The 22127-nt window shown below is 40.3% G+C and overlaps 1 protein-coding gene across 3 annotated transcripts in view; it reads left to right on the top strand.

The window, feature by feature from the left end:
• Nucleotides 1-22127, top strand: part of Kcnk10 (potassium two pore domain channel subfamily K member 10) — a 172426-nt gene that overhangs the window by 88191 nt on the left and 62108 nt on the right. For all 3 annotated transcript variants that reach the window (XM_013066892.3, XM_087195450.1, XM_087195451.1), the window contains exon 3: nt 11806-11923. In XM_013066892.3, the coding sequence (XP_012922346.1) occupies nt 11806-11923 (118 nt within the window). The remainder of the gene's footprint in view (nt 1-11805; nt 11924-22127) is intronic.

Below are 22127 nucleotides of genomic sequence, written 5' to 3'. Positions count from 1 at the left end.
GACCACTCTTACTGCCCCATTTTTCATAGGGTAAATTTCTTACACCTTGCTGGTGGCAAAAGGGAGACTTGAGTTGCAGTCTCTGACTCTAAGCCTCTGCTCACTTAATAAGGTTCTCTCTTTGGCTTGACACAATAACATGATAGAATGTGCACTGCATCAAGACAAATTCTTCCTCACTCTGATAAATTAACTCAAGTGACATGATGGGAAATTTCCTTTGTGAGGCTGAATGCCTGCCTTCTAACAAAGAGCTCCTACTTTCTCCCTTCCTACTGGATTTGTGACCTTCCTGTCATACAGAGTTCATGACAGGGCTCTGGTGCTGGACTGTTGTGTCTCTAGGATACCAACTCATTCCATCAGCTGTACTTCTTGGGCTTGAGTCTACCATGTCTTGGTCAAGGAAGATTTAATTTTAGACATTGGAAGATTTAATTTTAGACTGTAAGAGGGGACTGGGTTTCATGATATGGTCGTAAGTGTGGACCTTTGATATCATGGTGACCAAAGATACTATTCTGTGGATAAGGAGAAGGCTAGAGATCATGAACCACCAAACCATTCTCTTTAGAAAGAGGTGTTGGTAATTTGCATGATCCTTAAACATTTCCCAAGGCTGTAGTATTTAGCATTATCTTCTGCAAAGACACACACCACTCATTCATTCATTTATTCATTCAGTGAATTTATTGATTTCCCACTGTGTGCCAGATATAGTGCCAGCTGCTGGGATGTAATGGTGCATAAAAGACAGATGTGGCCCTTACCTGCTTGGAGTTTATAGCTAGTATAACCTAACACACAAATTGTCTTGGTCCTGGAGTAATTGTTAATAGTAGCTCTTTCTCTTTCAAAAGTGTTCCGCCTTCAAAAATGATTTATGTTCTAAGTAATGAAGAAGAGAGGGAGCTAGAGCCATAGGACAATTGAGCAGGAGAGCTGACTCAGTGGGTTGGAGATTCCAGGCAGAGGCCTGAGTACAAAGACTTTGTGTGAGGTGGAATCAATCAAAGGTGCCTGAGGATGTAGGAGAAATGGGGACGTGTGGCCAGAGGTCATAGCAAGTTTGTCTAGAGAGAGACAGCCCAAACTATGCAGGGGCTGATTTTTATTTTATCTTAAGAAGCTACAGTTGTTTTAACCATCAAGGTGACATGATCTGGTTAATAGGTACATTGCCATTTTGATTCTTCTTATAAACTCAAAGAGTGTCAGTGGCAGCCATGATCTGGCTTTATGTCACTCATGCATTTAATAATTAGCCATTTATGTAGCGCCACACTGGCATTCTGTTGTTTTGCTCTGGATTTCTGAATTGACTCATGACTCAGGTCATGGGGGTTCCCTTATTGGGGCCTCCGTGTTGAGTTGTGTCCTGCTTGGCCCTGGGGCACCAAGCACTCATATTTGGCACTACACTATTGGGTGATTGTCTCTTTTCTCACCTGTCTCCTTCCTGTGACTGTGAGCTCTTTGAGGTTGAGTTTGTGTTTTATCAATGGACCCTACATGCCTGGCCCAGTGTTGGGCCAAATAAGTTGTTTAAGGTTTGAGGAATGAAGAAATGATGGCTTTTATATCCATTTGGGGGACCCAGATCCTTTCATTTAGAACTTTTCCCAGAGCAAGGCATGAAGTTGTTTCATTGGAACACAAATCCTCTCTTTTTGGTTTGGTTGTCAGTGGTACTCCTCTAAAACCACCTTCTTGCCTTCTTTAGGCATGGGCAGATCCCCTTGGTATTTATAACCCCCAACACTTTACATATTTGGAAATGTGAGGGTTTTTGAGGAAAGCAGTCCATCATGAGGCATGACACCTGAGATGTTCATACACTGGGCTGTGGAAATCCCCACTGTGGCTCCAGGCTGCACGGCCAGGCCAGCCTTTCCTTTCCCTGCCCTGGGCTGCAACTTTTCCAAGCAGCCTTTTGTCCAAGAGGCATAAGCAATAGCCAATCCAGGAGATAACCCTGAGTATAGGTTTGTGTCTTTAGTGCCTGAGGACACAGCTCTGAGGAGCTGAAGTGTTTCTTCCTGCTCTTGCCTTCAAGCCACAAGCTTCCTGTCAGTGAAACATTCACACCGAAGATTGTTCAGTGTGTGCAGGATCAGGCCTGAAGCTCTTGTCCTGTCTCTGTAGGCCTCTGCTTCGTTGTTATTATTGTTTTTATCCCCAGAGTTTTTGATTCCATCACTGTTTAAAGAAGAAGATATAAAGCTTTTAAACCAGAAATTAAAGAGCTAATGGAAATTGGCATACCATTGGAAAATGAATTTGCAAATGAGAACTCAGTGTTCCAAAAACAAAACCCAAGAAATGCCCATAAAAATAAACCAAAACCCAGAAATGAATGTCACTCTGTCCACATTTCTATATAAATGTACATGTATTTGTTTAAAGCATTGTGTGTATTCACAATGAAATAATGAAATTTGGTAGTATATGGCTTGTACGGTTATTCTCTTTACTTATAACCTAATGAATTTACTTAGATGATTAATATTTACTGAATACCTGTCAAGAAACAAGTGATACGGTGATTGAAAAAAAGCACCCTGTCCTCCAAGAGCTTGTAGTATTAATTGTATCACCAATTAACACTTGCATCGTGCTTATTACATTGTGTATAGTAGCTCATTTAATGGCTACAGTGATCATTTGAGATGTGGCTAAACAACCAAAGAATAGAGCAATTAAATAACTTGCCCAAGCTTAAGAGAGGTACAGTGAAAATCCAGACAAGTAAGCCTGGCTCCAGAATGTAGGTTTATTTATTTATTTACCATGATGCTGTACTCCTGAGTCAGGGAGACAGACTTGGGTGAGTCCAGTTTAGGTAGTTCTAGAAGACAGGGAGGCACTTGGGCTCCTAGTCATAGTGCACGAGTCTCCCACCCAACCTATGGGTTCCCCAAGAGGAGGACATTCACCCGTGAGTACAATACAGAAAGCCATTACTGCTGGCTGTCCACTAGAGGGACATGGCTTTGTGTCTTAACATAAGATGTTGAGGCTGGGTCACTATATTCTATTTAAAACAAAGTACATGAACTATCTTTTAGGCCTGCCGTTAAAGAGTAGTAGCCTGTCAGTCTGTATTGGGAACATTTATTTTTCTTTCCTTCTCAATGCACATGGAGAGAAGAGATGAAAAGCTTGCTGGTGCAGGTTAACTGTACTGAGGGTTTAGCTTTTGTTCTTTTTAAAATGGAGATCAGAAATACAAATTCTGACTTCTCTGTATTATTCTAGAAAGGTGAGCTTTAGAGAGATGATTACAAGGTGAACAGAAAGCTAATTGAGGGAGACAGTAGAAGGCTCTAGAGTTAAAAGAGAGGACTTTACCCAATCTCAGCTTTGAACTTACTAATTACTGTAACCATAGGCAAGTTACGTCTGTGTTCTGTTGTCTCATTTGTCACATGAGAATAGTAATAGGACCTACTACCATAGGGTCCTTACAAGGACAAAGTAAGCAAATACTGGTTTCTATGCTTATTTTTAAGGGTATGCTAGAATTTTCTTCAAAGTCTCTGAGATTGTCTCTACTTCCTCATCTGCCCTCTTATCAGACTATACCCATCAGAGATGTGCTGGTAGGAGATGTAGACTCATTTGCTAAGGGGACAGGGGACATAAAATATTAGTTTAGTATTAATAATGAGCACTCAAGAGCAAGAAGGAGTCCTAAGTAAATGGCTACAACAAAAACAGGACAGCAGGAATGTCTCTTTTTTATGATGTTATTAATCATCTATTAAAATTTCAGACTGTCTCCAATGCAGTGACAATAGAAGGAATAACAGTCATTCATTTATCTCATGCTGCAGTGAATCAACAGAACTGTAGCCTGTAAATTATTTATTATTTTTTTTACGTTTTTTTTTTTTTTACAAAAATTTGATAGACTCATGTTGAGTAGGAATAATCTTGAGTGCAGAGATAGCAAAGTATACATCAAACATTCTCCTCAGGACCATGGTGATTTTTCAACATCATTCAACAGATTTGTTATTCAGTCTGTAGAGGCTGAATCCAAACTGAAATGAAAAAGTGGCGGTTAGTTACTCTGAAAGTGTATTGATCACATCAAAGTAGACACATATACCCTTGTTTCCTTAGTGGACTTGATGCTTTTCTCATGCTTTAAAATTTTCTTACTTCACTCTTCCATAAAGCCAAAGAGACAGAGAAGTTTAATTCTACATGGTGAGGCAGTAGTTGGAAGATAAAAAAGCTCCTCCATATGTGGTGTGGTTCCCGTGAAAGTATTTAGATAGCTTAGTCAGCAATGTATACCCAAGGTGCTAACAAATTGAGTTTTAGGACCCGACCCACATCCCATCCAAAGGATTAATTTAGGGTTGCAAAGAAAGTTAGCATGTCTAAGACCATGGCTTGTGGATGTGCAGGCCAGCGTGTCTTGGGTTTTTCTTATTCTTCAAACAGATTCTCTCCTCATCTGTCCCCTCTGAAGGTGGCCTTCACTTTAGATTATAAGCAGGCTGTAAAGTTCTGATGCAAGCCTGCTCTCTGCTCCCCTTGGGATCTAATACTTGTGTATAACTGAATACTCAGGGTAGCAGGAAAATAAACATCATAATATTCACCGTGGCACTGAAAGTACTCTCTCCGAACCTTTTTATGGGTGTCTCTTTGTGGGAGACCCTGAGGTGGTGTGGCAGTTAGAATGGCCACTTGGTAATGACAGACAGATCCACTCCAGTGAGCGCAGGACTGACTGCCATATTGGCCATCGGCCTGGGGAGAAAGTGAAGACACATGTATGCCAGCCTCCTTTATGTCTCTCTTCATTCTCTCGCAGACAGCTGAGGGGTGCCAGGCTGAATGTGAGCAGAGGTGGGGAGCTGGGTCAGGAGCATCGGAGATGGGGAGAAATAAGAACTCAGAGTGGAGAGAAGCTGTCTTTCAAGAGTTTAGTGTGATGATCTTCCTGTTGATAATCCTAATAGCACTTTTTGGGTTTGCCAAATAGCAGCTTGGTGCTCTGGACCAGGTGTTTCAGTATTCCAAGCCTCATGTGTCCCATGGGATGGTAGCAATCCTCAGCCTACACGTTCATCATGAGGGCTGAGTTAATCTGTGCCCTCTGGGGAGCTCAGAGAGGATTCCTATTGTTATTATTACAGAGCAAGAATGATAAGGCACAGTGTCTGAAGTCTTACATAGATTTTTTTAAAAATCCTGACTACAACCCTGAAAGAAAAATATCAGTCCCTCAATTTATAGATGAGAAAACTGAGGTCCAGAGAAGCTGAGAACTTGCAGATGCCGAACATTTGCCACATTATCTAAGAACTTTCTCTGTAGCAAGAATAATATCTGAGATGCTTACATGCTCTACCTGGCTGCACTGCAGCAAAGACTTCTTTAAACAGGGCACACAGCACCTGGCTGGGTGTGGCCCCAGACTTCCTTGCCTTCTCACTGATGTTGGAAACTCCCTGACACAGTCTTGTATGTGGATGCAAAGTGCCCCCTCCCGCAGCACTGGTGCCTTCACTCCTGTGTCTGTGAAATATTTCTATGTGAGGTATTTCTGAAGCAGGAGAAAGAAAAAGCAGTTGTGGCAAACAAATTAATATTTTCTCTCTGCTTTCACCTGAGGCTCTTCTGCCACAAATGAGTGCGGAGATGGAGAGATGTTGCCACCCTCTTGTTGGGGTTTGGAATCATTGAAGGGGATTTTTTAGTTATGAGTGTGGTCTGCCCTGCCTTTCTCACAGGGCTTGTGGCTTTCCTTCTCCCCATTAGTCTGTGGCTCACTTTGAATATTCTTTGGAAACCGCTTGTCACACTCATGCACTCACTGTGCTTTCATCCCTGAATAAACACCAATTCATACACCCTTTTGCTGACTAAGCCCTGCAGGGACGAAGGAGTTTAGAAACACAGAGTCATTTTTGTGCCCCAGACCTCCCCCCCCCACCCCAGTACTGGGGATTAAACTCACAATCTTGCATGTGCTAGGCAAGTGCTGCCCCATTCAGCTGTAACTGCAGCCTTTTAAAAAATTTTATTTTGGGATGCCGTCTAATTAAATCATTAAGTTGCCCGTGCTGGGCTCGAACTTATGATCCTTCTGCCTTGGCCTTCCAAGAACTGGGATTGCAGTTGTGCATCACCATGCCTGGCCCGATGAGTTCCTTCCTTTTTGTCCCAATGGTAATGACTGTGCACCCTGGGTTACACTTGAATTCTAGTCCCAGTTTAGGGCTCACAGATCCACCTTTTATTCTGCAAGTGTCCTCATTTCAACAATAATCCATTGGTCACCCTGTCTGTCCATGCATGTGACATGAATTAGTTGTATTCTCCAGCTAATCTCAGACAAGCTGAGCAGTTATTGCTCTACTTTTGTTAGTCATTTTTGTGCCCCATAAGGAAACAGAAACAGATGATCTCACTGAATACACAGATCATAGGAGAAAAGCCCAAGACAGTTAGTGGTCCCCTGTGGGCCATCATTCATCCCAGTGCAGTGCTAACACTTGTAATGGTGTCTCCGCTGTCTAGAATGGTGATTTATGTGGCCTGGCATTGCCTTATGGGAAAGACATGGGAGGGGTCTTGCACGGGGAAGAGTTGCCTCCCCCTCTTCTCTTCCTTCATGTAAGCCCCAGACCTGGCCCACGCTGGGAGAGGCTGAAATTTCTTACTTACACTTTCAAGATGATCTTAATGCATGGTGTGAGGAGAGGGAGTGAAAGGGATACAGAGTCTTCTAGAATTTTCTCTCCTCCCAGTGAGTTCCCCACTCCCAAAATATAAATAAATCACTACACGCACACACACGTGCACACACACACACACACACACACACACACACACACAAATGCATATTTTTGGGTGGTTTTCTTTTGTGTTTGCCTGATTTTACCAGGAAGTGAAATGTTTTCCTCTGATACTTCTGGAAAGATTATATGCGTACATTTCCTACTTTAATTTGTTCATTCATTTATTATTTTTGTTATTGACTTATGCATTTATTCTCAAGTCATTTGGTAGACAGCTGGATGGCTCCTGGAAATTCCATCACAAAGGCTAAAAAGGAAATGCAAGAAGGGCCAGAACTCAACTGTAAATTAATGCCTTCTCATCTGCAGTAACCCATTTGTCTGTCTGTCTGTCTGTCTGTCTTGGTGCTCATGATACCTCTCTGAACTTGATAATTGTTGAACTTATGGATGAAGAAATGATGCTCATTGAAACTGAGGCTGTGGCCTAATTGATGCTGATGTTAGTGGAACCTCTGTCCTATCTATAACATCTTTTGAGCTCAGCTTTACACAACTCAGTTGTGTCATTTCATTGTGTTCTCAGACATCTCTAATGGGCTGGTGCATTCACTTTTGGAGCCTGAATGCAGAGATAAAAACTTTAAAGCAAATATGTTTCATTTTAAAATGTCTTACTTGAGGTCAAACGCTTAAGATCATTGGAAAATACTTTAGAAAATTAATAGAAGTTAGAACTATGAACTCATTTAGAATTATTATTATTGAGTTAAAATGATACTTGTGTATTTTTGGGGGGCAATCAATTCTCCAACTGCCTAGAAAGGGTAACAGCGAGGGCTAAGGAAATAAAGACAACAGAGATTTGTGTAATTTCACAGTATATGGGGGGCTGGGAGGTCAGTGCCAGAGCAGGCAAAGACAAAAACACTCTGAGCTAGGCACTATTTATTGGCTGCCCACAGTAATCAGAAGGAGCATTGGGTGACTTAGAGGGCTGTGGCAATCCTATGTTGACCAGGGTCTCAGGTCACTGAGGTTCTTATGTTGATGAGGGAGGTAAGGACAGCATTCTTACAATTGTAGGTGGGACGAGATAGTGGGCTAATAAAGAATTTGTCCTTTCCCCAGGTTAAACCTTTCTCTTTTTTTTTATTACTACAAGGTTCTCAAAGAACCAGGATGTCTTCAGCTGATGTATTCTTGCCCTTGAGCATCACAGCATCATGGGACCATTGAGGCCTCAACTTGTGGCCAGAGGCAAAACAGAGTTCTGTTTCCACGTGCCATAGCCAGCTCGAGGGCAAGGTGACATTGGGCCTTAGACAGCTATAGTCATCCTTTAATTATGAAATGATTTTTTCCCCCAAATTATGTAGAATGGCTCCCGACAGTATATAAATTTTGAATGTTTTTACCATGAAGAGATGATAACTATTTGAGTAGTTAAATATGTTTACCCTCATTTGAACATTACACAATGTGTATATCTATCTAAATATAATATGATAGCCTATAAATATGTGCAATTTTTATATATAAGTTAAAAAATTTTTAAAAATGCTCCTGATTCAAATGGTAGGAGTCAGTTATACTAAAGCTTGCTGATTCCTTTTAATTTTCTATCAACTAAACCCCTAGGGGTTGGGGTTCATCCAAAGCCTTTCCAAGAATTTGGGGACTTGTTGGTGAGCTTATTTTTCTCCTTCTTCCTTCTAGTTCTAAGTCTCAGTGAATTAGTTCAGATCATCAGTGGTCCCACTGTGCCCGTAATCACTACTTTCCACAACTGTTTGGATGCGTGACCCACTTTACTGAAGATTTGGGGGAAAAAGAGGAATATACATCACAGACATAAAACAAGTTGAAATCGGTTACTAGAAGGAGCTGCTCTTCTTGAGTTCCTTGTGTGACGGCTACTGAGCTTGAATCCCCCACTTGTCAACTGACACCCCTTTTTCACTTCCTCTTTTTTCAGGTTCTTCTCTCTTTTCTCTCCCCCTTCCCTTACAGGGTGCAAAATCAACCATTTCCTATTTTAATGTATTTTTTAAACTTTATTTTTCATGGGAAGCAAGTAAGCTCTCACCAACTCTGGCAGTCAAATGAAGTTTGGATTCCCCACTTGCCTGTCCGAGGAGGTAGTCCAGTTAGAGATGATGTTTTGTAAGGCGACTTCTGCCTAAATATTTGGACAGTGGTCATCCTCCTCCTTCATCTGGGTCTGGAGGTGAGGATGGAAGTGGGAGAGGTAGAGTGTGTCCTGGTTACTGTATTTAGAGGAAAGGTCAAAATCATATGCTTTGGGCTAGGCAGGGTTTGCACCATGGCTTCTCTACTTCATGGCTCTGTGACCTAGGACAAATTACTTCATTTTCCTATGCCTGTTTCCTTATCTGTAGAGTGTGACCGACACTACTTCCTTGCAAGTTATGGAAAGGGTAAAATGGAATAACACTTTTGGTGCACCTGGCTAAATGCAGGCACTTACCAAATGCTAGTTTCCTTTTTTTTTTCTTTCATCTGATAAATACTTTCCTTGTGGCTTACATATGTAAACATTAAATATTTATAAATTCCATAATTCAAGAAAAATGAAACTTGAAGAGACATTTTACTTTGAATTTTTTGGATGACATAATCATCTCCATTTGTCTTTTTGTGCAGATCTATAATTTTATGTGCTGCACTGATGTTTGTGTACCATTCTCAGCACCGTGAGACTTGATTGAACCTATGCTGTCTTTGAAGTTTTATAGAAGATAAATATAAGCCATTGATGGTGTGATTTGTGGCAACTTAAATGACTGAAGCCTAGACCTGTCCTTGAGTATTAGTTCCAAGTGGGCCCATCAGAGCTGGAGAGATAATGAGGTTGTAAAAACAGGCTAAGGCTTGGTGGTTTGGTTGGATGGTGAAAATGGATGTTTTATCAGAGGAAAGGAGTTGCCATCTGTTTCCCCTTGGAAGCAGAACAGAATATAGCCTTTGAGTAAGTGAGTAAGTGATCCTTGTCAATTAGGCTGATTTAAACCATTGCCAAAGATACTCTGTGCACATCCCATGCAGCCTAATTTCAAATTCTGGGTGCCAGAGATTATATTAGAATTAGCAACTGACTACAACCTTCACAGTGTTTCATGTTTTTAGTGGCAAGAAAGAATAGTCTAAAACCTAAACAAAAGAGACTTTCCCTCTGTCAACCCATCAGTTGCCCAATTGCCTGCCAGATTTAGCCTGTGGCTTGTTTTTGTACCACCTATGAGGTACAAATGAATTTTGTATATTTGAGATGTTATTTAAAAAGAAAAATATGCAACAGGGACCAGATATGGCCTGCCCAGGCTAAAATATTTACTCTCTGCCCCTTTATAGAACAGGTTGCTTATCTCTGGTCTAAAGAGTTTGAAAGAGCTCATTAAATGTTCTTATTGAAGGGAGAATGTAATGATGATGGACCTTTTCAGTTGTAATCTGATTTGTGACAACCACAATGTGCCTATTTAAACAAAGCTTAATGGGCATTGCTGAGGATAAATATAATCACATTTCAATATTTGCCTTGCCCTCTTTACATAAGGTTATTCCAGCTTTGCCCAGGGAACAGAGTCTATTTGTTGTTTTAGAAGTAGCACATATGTCTGTCACCTCTACTCAGAAGCCTCCACCTGTCACTTCTCACCCCAGCTCCCCTGTGTGAATGTATGTCCTTGAGCTGCAATGACAGCCCTTCCCGCCTTCTCCTCTGGCCTGAGGAAAATTGCAAGGATATCTGGGCAAAGACTGCTAACAGTATTTCCTCTTATTCTGCTCATGATGAAGCTGGGGAAAATCTGTAGGAGTATGTGTACTTGGTGCAGAAGTGTGACCCCAGGGAAGGGCAGTTGTGGAGTTGCAGTGCATAGATTGAGTCTCCCAGAAGCAAGTTTTGAGATGTACCCTGAAAAATCAGCATAGTTTTCAGGAAGGCACAAGCAAAGTATGTAAGAATGAGGGAACATCTCACGGAGTGGACTTTTACAATGGGTGAGATGAGAATGGGTCATGATTGTGGCCAATTTAGTGGGAAATTTAAGGCATATGAAACAAGTCCAGTAGTCAGCAAAGAGCCACTGTAGTTTATTTTTTAAAAAGAGCAATGTATGTGCGTGTGTTTGGGGGTCAGTGAAATGATAATCATGAAATTGGTTACTGCAGTTGTAACTGCATAATGTTTTTGTCAACAAAGGCTCACACATACCATTGTGGTTCCATTAGATAATATCACCTAGTGACATCAGAGCCATTTGAATTTGTGTTAGTACACTTCATGATTTCACACAGTGACAAAATCACCCAGCAATGTGTTTCTCACAACTGTGAGAGAAAGTCAAACAGCACACGGCTGTCTTTCTTAAGCTGTAACAAAGAAAAATATGCAACAGAGAACCTATGTAGCCTATAGACTTTGGCTGAGGTTGTTACATGGGCTATTTTGATTCTCATCACTCTGTGGTGGAAGATCTTATACCTACTTTGCAAATGAGTAAACTAGGCCCAAAGAGGTTAAAACTACTTGTTCAAGGTTGTCAGGTTAATAATGGACAGAGCCTAGATGCCCTGACCTGGGAGCCCAAGCGCTTAATTCCCAAGCTGTTGAATCAAGCTCAGCATAAAACATTCAAGCGACAACAACAAAAAAAGAAAAGTGAAATAGGAGCTGAAATCCTGCCTTCCAGAAATGACCACATGGGGTGAACATTCTTTTAGGCATCTTCTATGTGCAGGCACAGCAACATGTATCTGCATTTTGTGTAACCCAGGCTAATTATCTTGTACCTGCACATTTTATATAAATGACAGCATACACTATACCCCAGTTCCCTGCCCTTAAAACTCATTTTCATAAATGAGTGCATGGAATCTCACTTTATAACCGTGCCCTCATCCACTTAACCAATCATCTTTAGATCACAGCAGGTTCTTGAAAAGGGCAGTAGTTTATTGGAAGCTTTTCCAAAAAAAATTAAACGGAATCTTGTGCTTTTCCCTTTCTTTGCAGCATGCCCTTGATGCTGACAACGCAGGAGTCAGTCCAATAGGAAACTCTTCCAACAGCAGCAGTCACTGGGACCTTGGAAGTGCCTTTTTCTTTGCTGGAACGGTCATCACCACCATAGGTATCTGATCGCTTGCTCCTATCTTTTTCTCTGCAGGCCACCCTAAGTAATGGTTAGTCAGCATTTTGTCCTCACAGGAGGCATGAAAATGTGAGGCTGAATGGAGGCTTCTGAAACTCTGCCCCATGAATACCATTGTTGTGGGGGCTTTCAGTAAAAGGCAAAGAAGAATGGAGAATTTCTTTTCAGAATCAAAGGCTAGGGAGCATTTAGTCTGGAGGAACTCAGTGAAAAGGCTAGAGTGGAAAATAGGAATGGGTCAGATGAACTCAGATTGGTCTATTGAGGTCAAATTCTTTCTTAAAGATTGTATTGCTCATTAAAAGTTATATGTAATGGTACAAAAACGGTCTTGAAAGTTCATTATGGAAAACAGTATTCTGCCCTTTCCCATTTTTTTCAACTCCTCAGAGACAAATGCATTTTATCTCTTGTTTGATGATTTTATTTATTTATTTTTTATTAGCATCCATCCTTTGTCTTCAAAGATCATGCTTTATTGCCACATCTGGAATTTTTGGTTTTAGGAATTATTTCTTAACTTCCGATTGTGAAAGGAGAGGAGTTAGTTCCCTTCCTTCTTCCCCACCACACTGCAGACAGCCCTTCTTCCTGTTTCCCTATCTTCCCAATATAGTTTCATTAGACAAAATCTGAACATTTGCCGCAGGTGGACGGTTAAGTAACTGCTCTCTGCAGCAGGTCAGATGGTGAACTATGACTACTTCTTTCCTGAACCAGTTGTTGTCTTATTTTATTATTATAATAGTGTACAATAACCTTGGTGTTCTAGTCATTAACCAGTATGTACTGGATCTCTATTATAGGAGACAACATCTCTTCTCTGTCTCCTCCATTAAAACAATTTTGGTTGGTCCATCTTTTAAATGCTTAAATATGCTTACATTTTACTTATATGATTTGCCAGTTTTTAATGATAACTCTTGGCTCTCAGCTGAATCCTACAGTGCATTCAGTGAACTCACTCAGCCTCTCCACTTCCTTTCCCATCACACACCAACTATTCCTCATTGTACCACTCTCCGTGTAACATCAAGGAAATAATTTACATTCTGCAGTCTTACCCCACACTCACATCTGCTTCAGTCACAGTGTTGCGGTTAAATATTGTCAGTGTTCACCTGTAGGCCTTTTGCCATTGTTTTCTTCATCATCACGTGCTTGGCCAAAAGTTATCATGAAGTAGTTGTTTTAAGAATGGCTCAGGGAAGGGCCGGGGATTTAGCTCAGTGGCATTGTGCTTGCATGGCTCATGGAGCTGGGTGTGGTGGCCCAAGCCTGCGATCCATGGCACTCAGAAGGCCAGCCTGGGTAACATGAGACCTTGGCTCAAAAAGAAGAAGGAGAAAGAAGAGTAAGAGAAGAAGGAGAAGGGAAGAAGAATGGCTCAGAGACCGAATATTCTTGGGCTCTTGCATTGTTTAAAATGGCGGCCATGTCTATGGCTGTACCACCTGAATGTGGCCAATCTCATCTAAAATGGTGGGAATGAAATTCCTTTCACTGACTCACATTTTCTTTTTGCTGTGTCCTCTGGGTTTTTCTCACTGTCGTCTGATATTTGTGTTGCTTTGGAGAAACCTAAGGCCACCCCTATTGTTTTTTCTTTTTAGCAGGATCTTGATCTTTTTGTTTAGCTCTTTAAAAGATTATTTCTTTATAAAACACTACTAGTTTTTTTATTAGTACATATTTGCAGTACATGATGTTTATATTCCTTGTGTGGAGTTGGTGCAGGTACATAATACATCTTAATTCCTTTTTTCATCCACTTTCCTTCCCTTCTCTTCCCCTTTCTTCTTGGCCATCGTCTTTAAATATTTTCTCTGCTGTGTAGTTTTGATTTTTTTCTTCAGGGGACTTCAACTAATTATGTACCATAACTTTATGCCTGACTTCAATGTTATTGTTCCTCCTTTACTTCTTTTTCATTTGGTTGATTTTATCTCCTTTGAATGTGTGTGCATGTATTTCAGTGACTGCTCTACTATGTGCTCCTTTTAATTTTGTGTTCATTTTGATGACATTAGGGGATTTTTTTTTTTGAGACAGAGTCTCACTATATAGTTCAGGCTGGCCTTGAGCCCACTAAGTGGGCCATGCTGGCCTCAAACTTGAGGTGATTCTTCTGCCTCAGCTTCCCAAGTGCTGAGATTACTGCCATGCGCCACCATGCCTGGCAATATTTCCTGAATTTCTTAGCTCATATTCTATCTCCATTTATTATCTCACTGTTTCTTGCCTTTCCTCTTTGTGGTTTTTCTGTGAAGACTCTTTTTTTATTGATACCTGTAATACATAAAAAATTATATTTTCTTTGGTGAATATATATATATAATATCTTGATCATTTTCCATTTTCCATTCCTTCTTCCCTTGATCCCTTTTTCTATCTCCAAAAAGTGTACCTCCTTGTTTCCTACTATCTTTATTTTATTCTTTAGTTTATTTGTATTTAGAGTTTCTTTGTTTCCATAGTTTAGTTATTGTGAATTGTGTTGCTATAAACATGGATATGCATGTATCATTATAGTATGATGTCTTTAACGTTTGGTTAACAAATAAAAGACCCAATCAAAAACTGGGAAAATATTGAAAACAACACTGAGATTCCATCTCACCCCACAAAGAACAGCTGCTATCAAGAAATCAACAAATAACAGATGCTGGCGGGGGTGTGGAGAGAAAGGAACCCTTCTCCATTGTTGGTGGGAGTGCAGACTGGTGCAACCACTGTGGAAATCAGTATGGAGATACCTCAAAGAACTAGGACTAAAGGTCCCATTTGACCTGGCTATTTCCCTGCTTGGTATCTTCCCAAAAGAATTAAAAGAATCATACCACAGTGATATATGTGCACCTATGTTTATAGCGGCACAGTTTGTAATAGCTAAAGTTGGGAAACAGCCCAAGTGCCCATCAACCGGAAACTGGATAAAGAAGATGTGTTTTTTTTTAATAAAATGGAGTACTACTCAGCCATAAAGAAAGAGAAACTAGAGATACTTATAGCTAAATGGATGCACATTGAGGCCATACTCTTAAGTGAAATAAATAGGACACACATGTGTAAATACTGAATAGTTTCTCTAGTGTGAGAAACTGAAAGTGTCAGTAAGGATGAAAATGATTAAAATGAATAATTGATTATTTGAAATAGGAAAAGGTCCAAAGGTGTGGGGGTGGCAGGAGGGGAAGGGGAAAGGAACGAAGGGAAAGGAAAAATTATGAGAAATGGAAAAAAATGGAAATGAAATCTATGTAAATAGGGAAGGGTGGAGGGGGTGAAGGGCACACAGGTAATGGGGGAAAAAATAAGAACCAAGATACATCATGTTCAGGTACAAACACCCAATGATAAATGTAAATGTACTGTATACCTAAAATGTACCAATTAATATATAAATAAAAAACAAAACAAAACAAAACAAAAAACCCCCCCAAAACAAAAAATGGACAAATAAAATAAATTGACACTTCTGAGAAGAAGTGCAAATGGCCAATAGGTACATGAAAAAATATTCACATCTCTAGCCATTAGGAAAACATAAACAACAACTCTGAGATTCCATCTAACTTCAGTATGAATGGCTGTCATTAAGAATATAAGAAAACAACATATGCTGATGAGAATGTGGGAGAAAAAGAAACTTTTCTGTATTAGCAGTTGGGAATGTAACCTAGTACAACCACTATCAAAATCAGTATAGAAATTCCTCAAAAAACTAAAAAGAGAAATTTCATTTGAGTCAGCTATTCCTCTTTCTGAAGATTCTTAGAAGTGATTGTTTCATAGTCAGTCATAATTTTTGTCTGGTTCTTGCAACATTTTTCTGGTGTCTTTCTTCCTTTGGTAAGTTTTGCTACTCTTTTCATATTTTTTCTTATGGCACTTTTATATTTATGCTATGCCAGCTTCTTTTTTAAATATTTGACCTCAAACAAACTGGGTATTCCTGGACCAGCTGTTTGTCTCATGTAATTGTGAGGCTGGGGAGAGAAGATGAGGTGATGTAATCCCCAGAGAGCACCTTCCAAAGCTTTTCTTCATGTCTCCTGTATGTTTCTGAGACAGAGTGTGTATTGGTCAGCTTTTCATATTTGATTCATGGTTTTAGAGGATTCAGTCCATGGTCAGATGGCTTCAAGGGTGGGACATCATGGTGGAAAGTTGTGGTGAAGCAAACCTTAGCAGGGGAACAGTGCCAGAAAGGAGGGGGCCAGGGACCAGATATAGACCCCAAGGCCATGCCTATATGACCACCCAGACACACTTAGAAGTGTGCTTTACTAATCTTCTAGGTGGCTCCCAAGTCAATCAAGTTGACAATTAAGCTAAACCTTCATAGAGCACTTCATGAAAGTATGGTTCTTCTGTTTTATTCTCTACAGAATTTTGCCTCTTTCTGTTTTCTGAATGAGATCAAATTTAGGGTAGCTTCTGCTATTCCACTTCATCTTAAATTTCACATTTGCTGCAAATAAGGATGTCTCTTTTAAGGTTCAAGGTGAGGCCCTCACCTTCATGCCTGCATGTTTGCTGGTACTTTCTAAAATTTTTCTGTGATGGGCCTTTTCATCATTCTCTGACTTCCTCCCTTTATTTTTTCCCATATGACTCTGTCCGTTCTCAGCTTCTTTTGGTAAATATATATATATATATATATATATATATATATATATATTAGAATCTATAGATTATTTCCTTCTTCTAGTTCTGCTGAAATGTGTTTGAGGAGTTTCTGCCCCCATACAGTAGTGAACTAGTGTTGTAATAAACATCCTCATTCAGAAGCATGAGAGATAAACAGTTGAAATTGGCCTATAGCAATGATGGACAGGCATCTAGAAGCTCCTCTGTCCTCCCAGTGGGAGGAGTCCTTCATTAAAATCTGTTTATGCTTTCTGAAAGAGAACAGCATCATGTTAAATTATGCTTGAGTCTGATAGGATGCTGTCTTAGTCACTCTCGTCATCACTGAGACACAATACCTAACACCCAAAATTTAAAGGAGGAAAAGTTAACTTTAGCTCACATTTCAGTAGTTTCAGTCCTTACATGGCCTATGGGCTCAAGGCCAAAGCAGCATGATGGAAGAGCCTGACAGAGAAAAACTGCTCACCTCTTGGCAGCCAGGAAGTGGAGAGTGAAAGGAGCAGCTGGGGAGGGAGATAAACCCTGCTTTCCAACTCTAAGCCAGCTGTGTACCCTGTAAGCCAATGACCTTCCACAAGCCCCTGTCCCTGAGTGCATGAGGCTTTGGGAGGAACATCCAGATAGAAACCATAACAGATGGGGAAATGTGTCATGGATCATATGAGGATTTATTTGGAAAATAATTAAAATCGAGAAAGTCTGGGCCACATCCAGAAGTAAGTTTTGGCTTTTTACTCTCCACTATTGGATACATGAGATATTAGTGTATATTAAAGATGATATAAAAAGAAAATTCAATATTTGTGTTTAATGATTAAATTAGTGATCTGTCTGATGCATTATGAAAACTATAACTCAGAGGTAGGGACTTCTGAGCTGCCGTCCCACTGCTCCTGGTCCAGAGGAAGGGGCTTCCCGGTCACCATCCCTCCCACTGCTCCCAGCTCAGAGGAAAGGGCTTTTGGGCCACCTTCTGTCCTGCCGCTCCTGGCCCAGAGGAAGGGGCTTCCAGGCCACCATCCCTCCCACCACTCCCAGCCCAGAGGTAGGGGCTTCTGAGCCGCCATCCCACTGCTCCTGGTTGAGAGGAAGGGGCTTCCAGGCCACCATCCCTCCCACTGCTCCCAGCCCAGAGGCAGGGGCTTCTGAGCCGCCATCCCACTGCTCCTGGTCCAGAGGAAGGGTTTTCCTGGCCACCATCCCTCCCGCTGCTCCCAGCCCACAGGAAAGGGCTTTTGGGCCACAATCCCTACTGCTGCTCCTGGCCCCTGTCCCACTTCTCCCAGCTCAGAGGAGGTGATCCGCGCAGGTGCCAAGAGCACCCCCCTGCCCCCTCAGTCGAAATGAGAAAACACATAAATAAGTCTCAAAACCAGACGTCCAGATCACCTACAGCAACTCCAAAGGGAAATGAGATGGAACACTCTGATACTCAACCACCTGGACCCACTGAACTGGCAACAAAAGGGGATCTGGAAAAAATGAAATCACAAATAATTTCTCAGATAACAGGAGAAATTGTGCCCCTAGTGCAAGACATGATTAATAAATGTAGAGAGGAGCTGAGGAACATGATGGAATCCCAACATAGGAAACAAATGGAATCCATAAAACAGATGCAAATAGATTTCCAGGACATGAAAAACTCCATTGAAAGTCTACACAGCAGAATGAGCCAATGTGAGGACAGAATTTCAGATATAGAAGATAAGACTGCAATTAGTGACCAGGAAAAGAAAAATTGCTTCAAAATTATAAGGGAACATGAGAAATCAATCCAGCAGCTGCTAGATGATGCAAAGAAGAATAACATAAGACTGATTGGGCTCAATGAAGAAACAGGAGAGAGTGCAGATGACATAAAAAATCTCTTCACAGAATAATGGCAGAAAACTTCCCAAGCAGGGGAAAAGAGCTTGACATACAGATAAGTGAGGCATATAGGACTTCAAATAGCCTTGATCAAAAAAATCTACACATAGGCATATAATTGTTAAGATTCCAGAAACTCAACAGAAGAACAAAGTTCTACAAGCAGTTAGAGAAAAGAAACAAATCACATACAAAGGAAAGCCCATCAGAATCACAGCAGACTTCTCAACACAAACCATCAAGGCAAGAAGAGCTTGGAGTGACATATTCCAAGCCCTAAAAGAAAACAGCCTCCAACCCAGATGGATGTACCCTGCAAAACTATCTTTCAAAATGGATGGAGAAATAAGATACTTTCATGACAGAGAGCACCTTAGGAACTTCATGAATACCAAACCAGCACTCCAAAGAATTTTACACAATAGCCTAGGAACAGACATTGAGGATCACAACCCCAGGAAGCAAAGCAGAATGAACCCATCTGGCATGACAAGAAATTCAATGTAAAGGGGGAGAACCCAACAAAAAGAAAACGTCATGGCAATGACAAGTCAATATGTTTCAGTTATAACCATCAACGTTAATGGTCTCAATTCACCAATCAAAAGAAATAGACTGGCAGAATGGGTCAAGAAGCAAAACCCAACAATATGCTGCATACAAGAAACACACTTCATTCAAAAGGAAACTCATAGACTGAAAGTTAAAGGTTGGAAAACAATACTCCATGCGACAGGAACCTGAAAAAAAGCAGGAGTAGCTATCCTCTTTGCAGATCAAGTAGATTTCAAACCAACACTGATTAAGAGAGATGAAGAAGGACACTACATCCTTGTAAAGGGGAGAATCCAAGAGGAAGCGATGACAATCATAAATATCTATGCAACAAACACTAGTGCACCCAACTATATAAAAAATATACTGATGGACATGAAAAGACATATACACACTAATACAACTGTAGTGGGGGACCTCAACACCCCACTGTCACAAATAGATAGATCAACTGGATTAAAAATAAGTAATGAAATACTAGAACTCAATTGAACTCTTGAACAAATGAACTTAACAGATGTTTACAGAGTCTTCCACCCCACAAAATCAGAATACACATTCTTCTCACCTGCACATGGGTCATTCTCCAAAATACACCACATACTCACACATAGAACATGCTTAAGTAGTGCAAAGGAATTGAAGTTATCCCCTGTGTATTATCAAACCATAGTGTGATGAAATTGGAGATCCATAGCAAAAGAAACTCAAAAAATTTCATAAACACGTGGAAATTGAACAACACACTTCTGAATAACCAAGGAGTCACAGAGGAAATTAAAGAAGAAATTAGACAGTTCCTTCAATTATATGACAATGACAATACAACATATCGGAATCTATGGGACACAATGAAAGCAGTCTTACCAGGGAAATTCATAGCAGTGAATATGCATATTAGGAAAACAGAATGAGCCCAATTAAACAACCTGATGCTGAACCTCAAGCTTCTAGAAAAAGAAGACCAGGACAACCCCAAAGCTCATACAAGGGAGGAAATGATAAAGATCACAGGAGAAATCAATGCAATGGAGACTAAGAGAACGATACAAAAAAATCAATGAAGCCAAGAGTTGGTTCTTTGAAAGAATCAACAAAATTGACAAACCTTTAGCCAACCTTATCAGAAAAAGGAAAGAAAAGGCCCAAATCCATGCAATTAGGAATAAAAAGGGTGAAATTACAATAGACCCAGCAGAAATCCAGAGGATCATCAATACCTACTTCCAGAACCTATATGCCAATAAGATGGACAACACAGAAGAAATGGACAGATTCCTAGATACATATGAATTACCAAAGTTGAACGAAGAAGACCTAAATATTCTGAACAACCCAATATCAACCAATGAAATTGAAAATGTAATTAAAAACTTATCAACTAAGAAAAGCCTGGGCCCTGATGGCTTCACTGCTGAATTCTACAAGACATTTAGAGAGGAACTGCTGCCACTACTGTTTAAATTCTTCAATGAATTTGAAAGGGAAGCAATACTCCCAAATTCATTCCTGGAAGCAAACATCACCTTGATCTCCAAAGCAGAGAAAGACCCAACTGAAAAAGAGAACTATAGGCCAATCTCACTAATGAACATAGATGCAAAAATCCTTAATAAGATACTGGCAAATAGAATGCAGAAGATCATCAAGAAGATCATACACCCTGATCAAGTGGGATTCATCCCAGAGATGCAGGGATGGTTCAACATACGTAAATCAATCAATGTAATACACTGTATCAATAGAGTCAAGGACAAAAACCATATGATCATCTCCATGGATGCAGAAAAAGCATTTGACAAAATCCAACATGCATTTATGATAAAAACCCTACAAAAAATTGGAGTAGATGGTCTCTACCTCAAACTGATAGAAGCCATCTATGAAAAACCAACAGCCAATAACATACTAAATGGTCAAAAACTGAACTCCTTCACACTCAAATCAGGAACAAGGCAAGGATGTCCACTATCACCACTCTTGTTCAATATAGTTCTGGAAACATTAGCCATTGCAATTAGACAAGAGAAAGAAATAAAAGGAATAAAGATAGGTAATGAAGAAGTCAAATTGTCATTATTTGCAGATGACATGATACTGTATATAGAACAAGAACTCCACCAAAAGTCTTCTAGACTTAATAACCAAATTCAGTCAAGTAGCTGGTTACAAGGTCAACACACAAAACTCAATAGCTTTCCTCTACACCAATGACAGACTCACTGAGAGAGAAATAGGACAAATAATTCCTTTCACAATAGCATCCAAAAAACTGAAATACCTAGGAATCAACCTAACGAAAAAAATCAAAGACCTCTTCTCTGAAAACTATGGCACTCTGAAAAGAGAGATTGAAGATGATATCAGAAAATGGACAGACATCCCTTGCTCCTGGGTAGGAAGGATTAATATAGTGAAAATGGCCATACTTCCAAAACTGCTATATAAATTTAATGCAATTCCAATTGAGATGCCAGCAGCATACTTCATGGACCTTGAGAAAACAATCCAAAAATTCATTTGGAGCAAAAAGAGACCCAGAATAGCAAAAGCAATTCTAGGTAACAGAGACATGGCAGGGGGTATCACAATCCCCAACCTGCAACTATACTACAAAGCTACTGTGATAAAAACAGCATGGTACTGGCAAAGAAACAGACCTGAGGACCAGTGGAAAAGGTTAGAAGATGCAGAAACAATGCCAGACACACTCAGCCATCTCATCTTCAATAAAGGAGCCAAACACCCTCACTGGAGGAAGATAGCCTCTTTAATAAATGGTGCTGGAAAAATTGGGCTTCAACTTGCCAAAGATTAAAACTAGACCTATATCTCTCACCATGCACTAAACTAAAATCAAAATGGATTAAAGATCTAAATATTCAAATAGAAACTCTGAACCAGTTGGAACAGAGGTCATGTAGAACCCTTGAAGACATCGGTGTAGGAAAAGATTTTATGAACAAATCATCAGTTGCCCGTGAAGTAGCACTAACAATCAACAAGTGAGATCTCTTCTTATTAAAAGGCTTCTGCACAGCAAGAGAAACCACCAGCAGTGTGAAGAGACAACCCACAACGTGGGAAAAAATCTTCACCT

The sequence above is a fragment of the Heterocephalus glaber genome, unplaced genomic scaffold (assembly GCF_053883595.1).
Source record: "Heterocephalus glaber isolate CG9 unplaced genomic scaffold, H.glaber_assembly_v1.0 deba00001608, whole genome shotgun sequence".
NCBI lineage: Eukaryota > Metazoa > Chordata > Mammalia > Rodentia > Bathyergidae > Heterocephalus > Heterocephalus glaber.
Note: the sequence above shows the minus strand (reverse complement) of the source record. Positions and strands in the feature narration are given on the sequence as shown.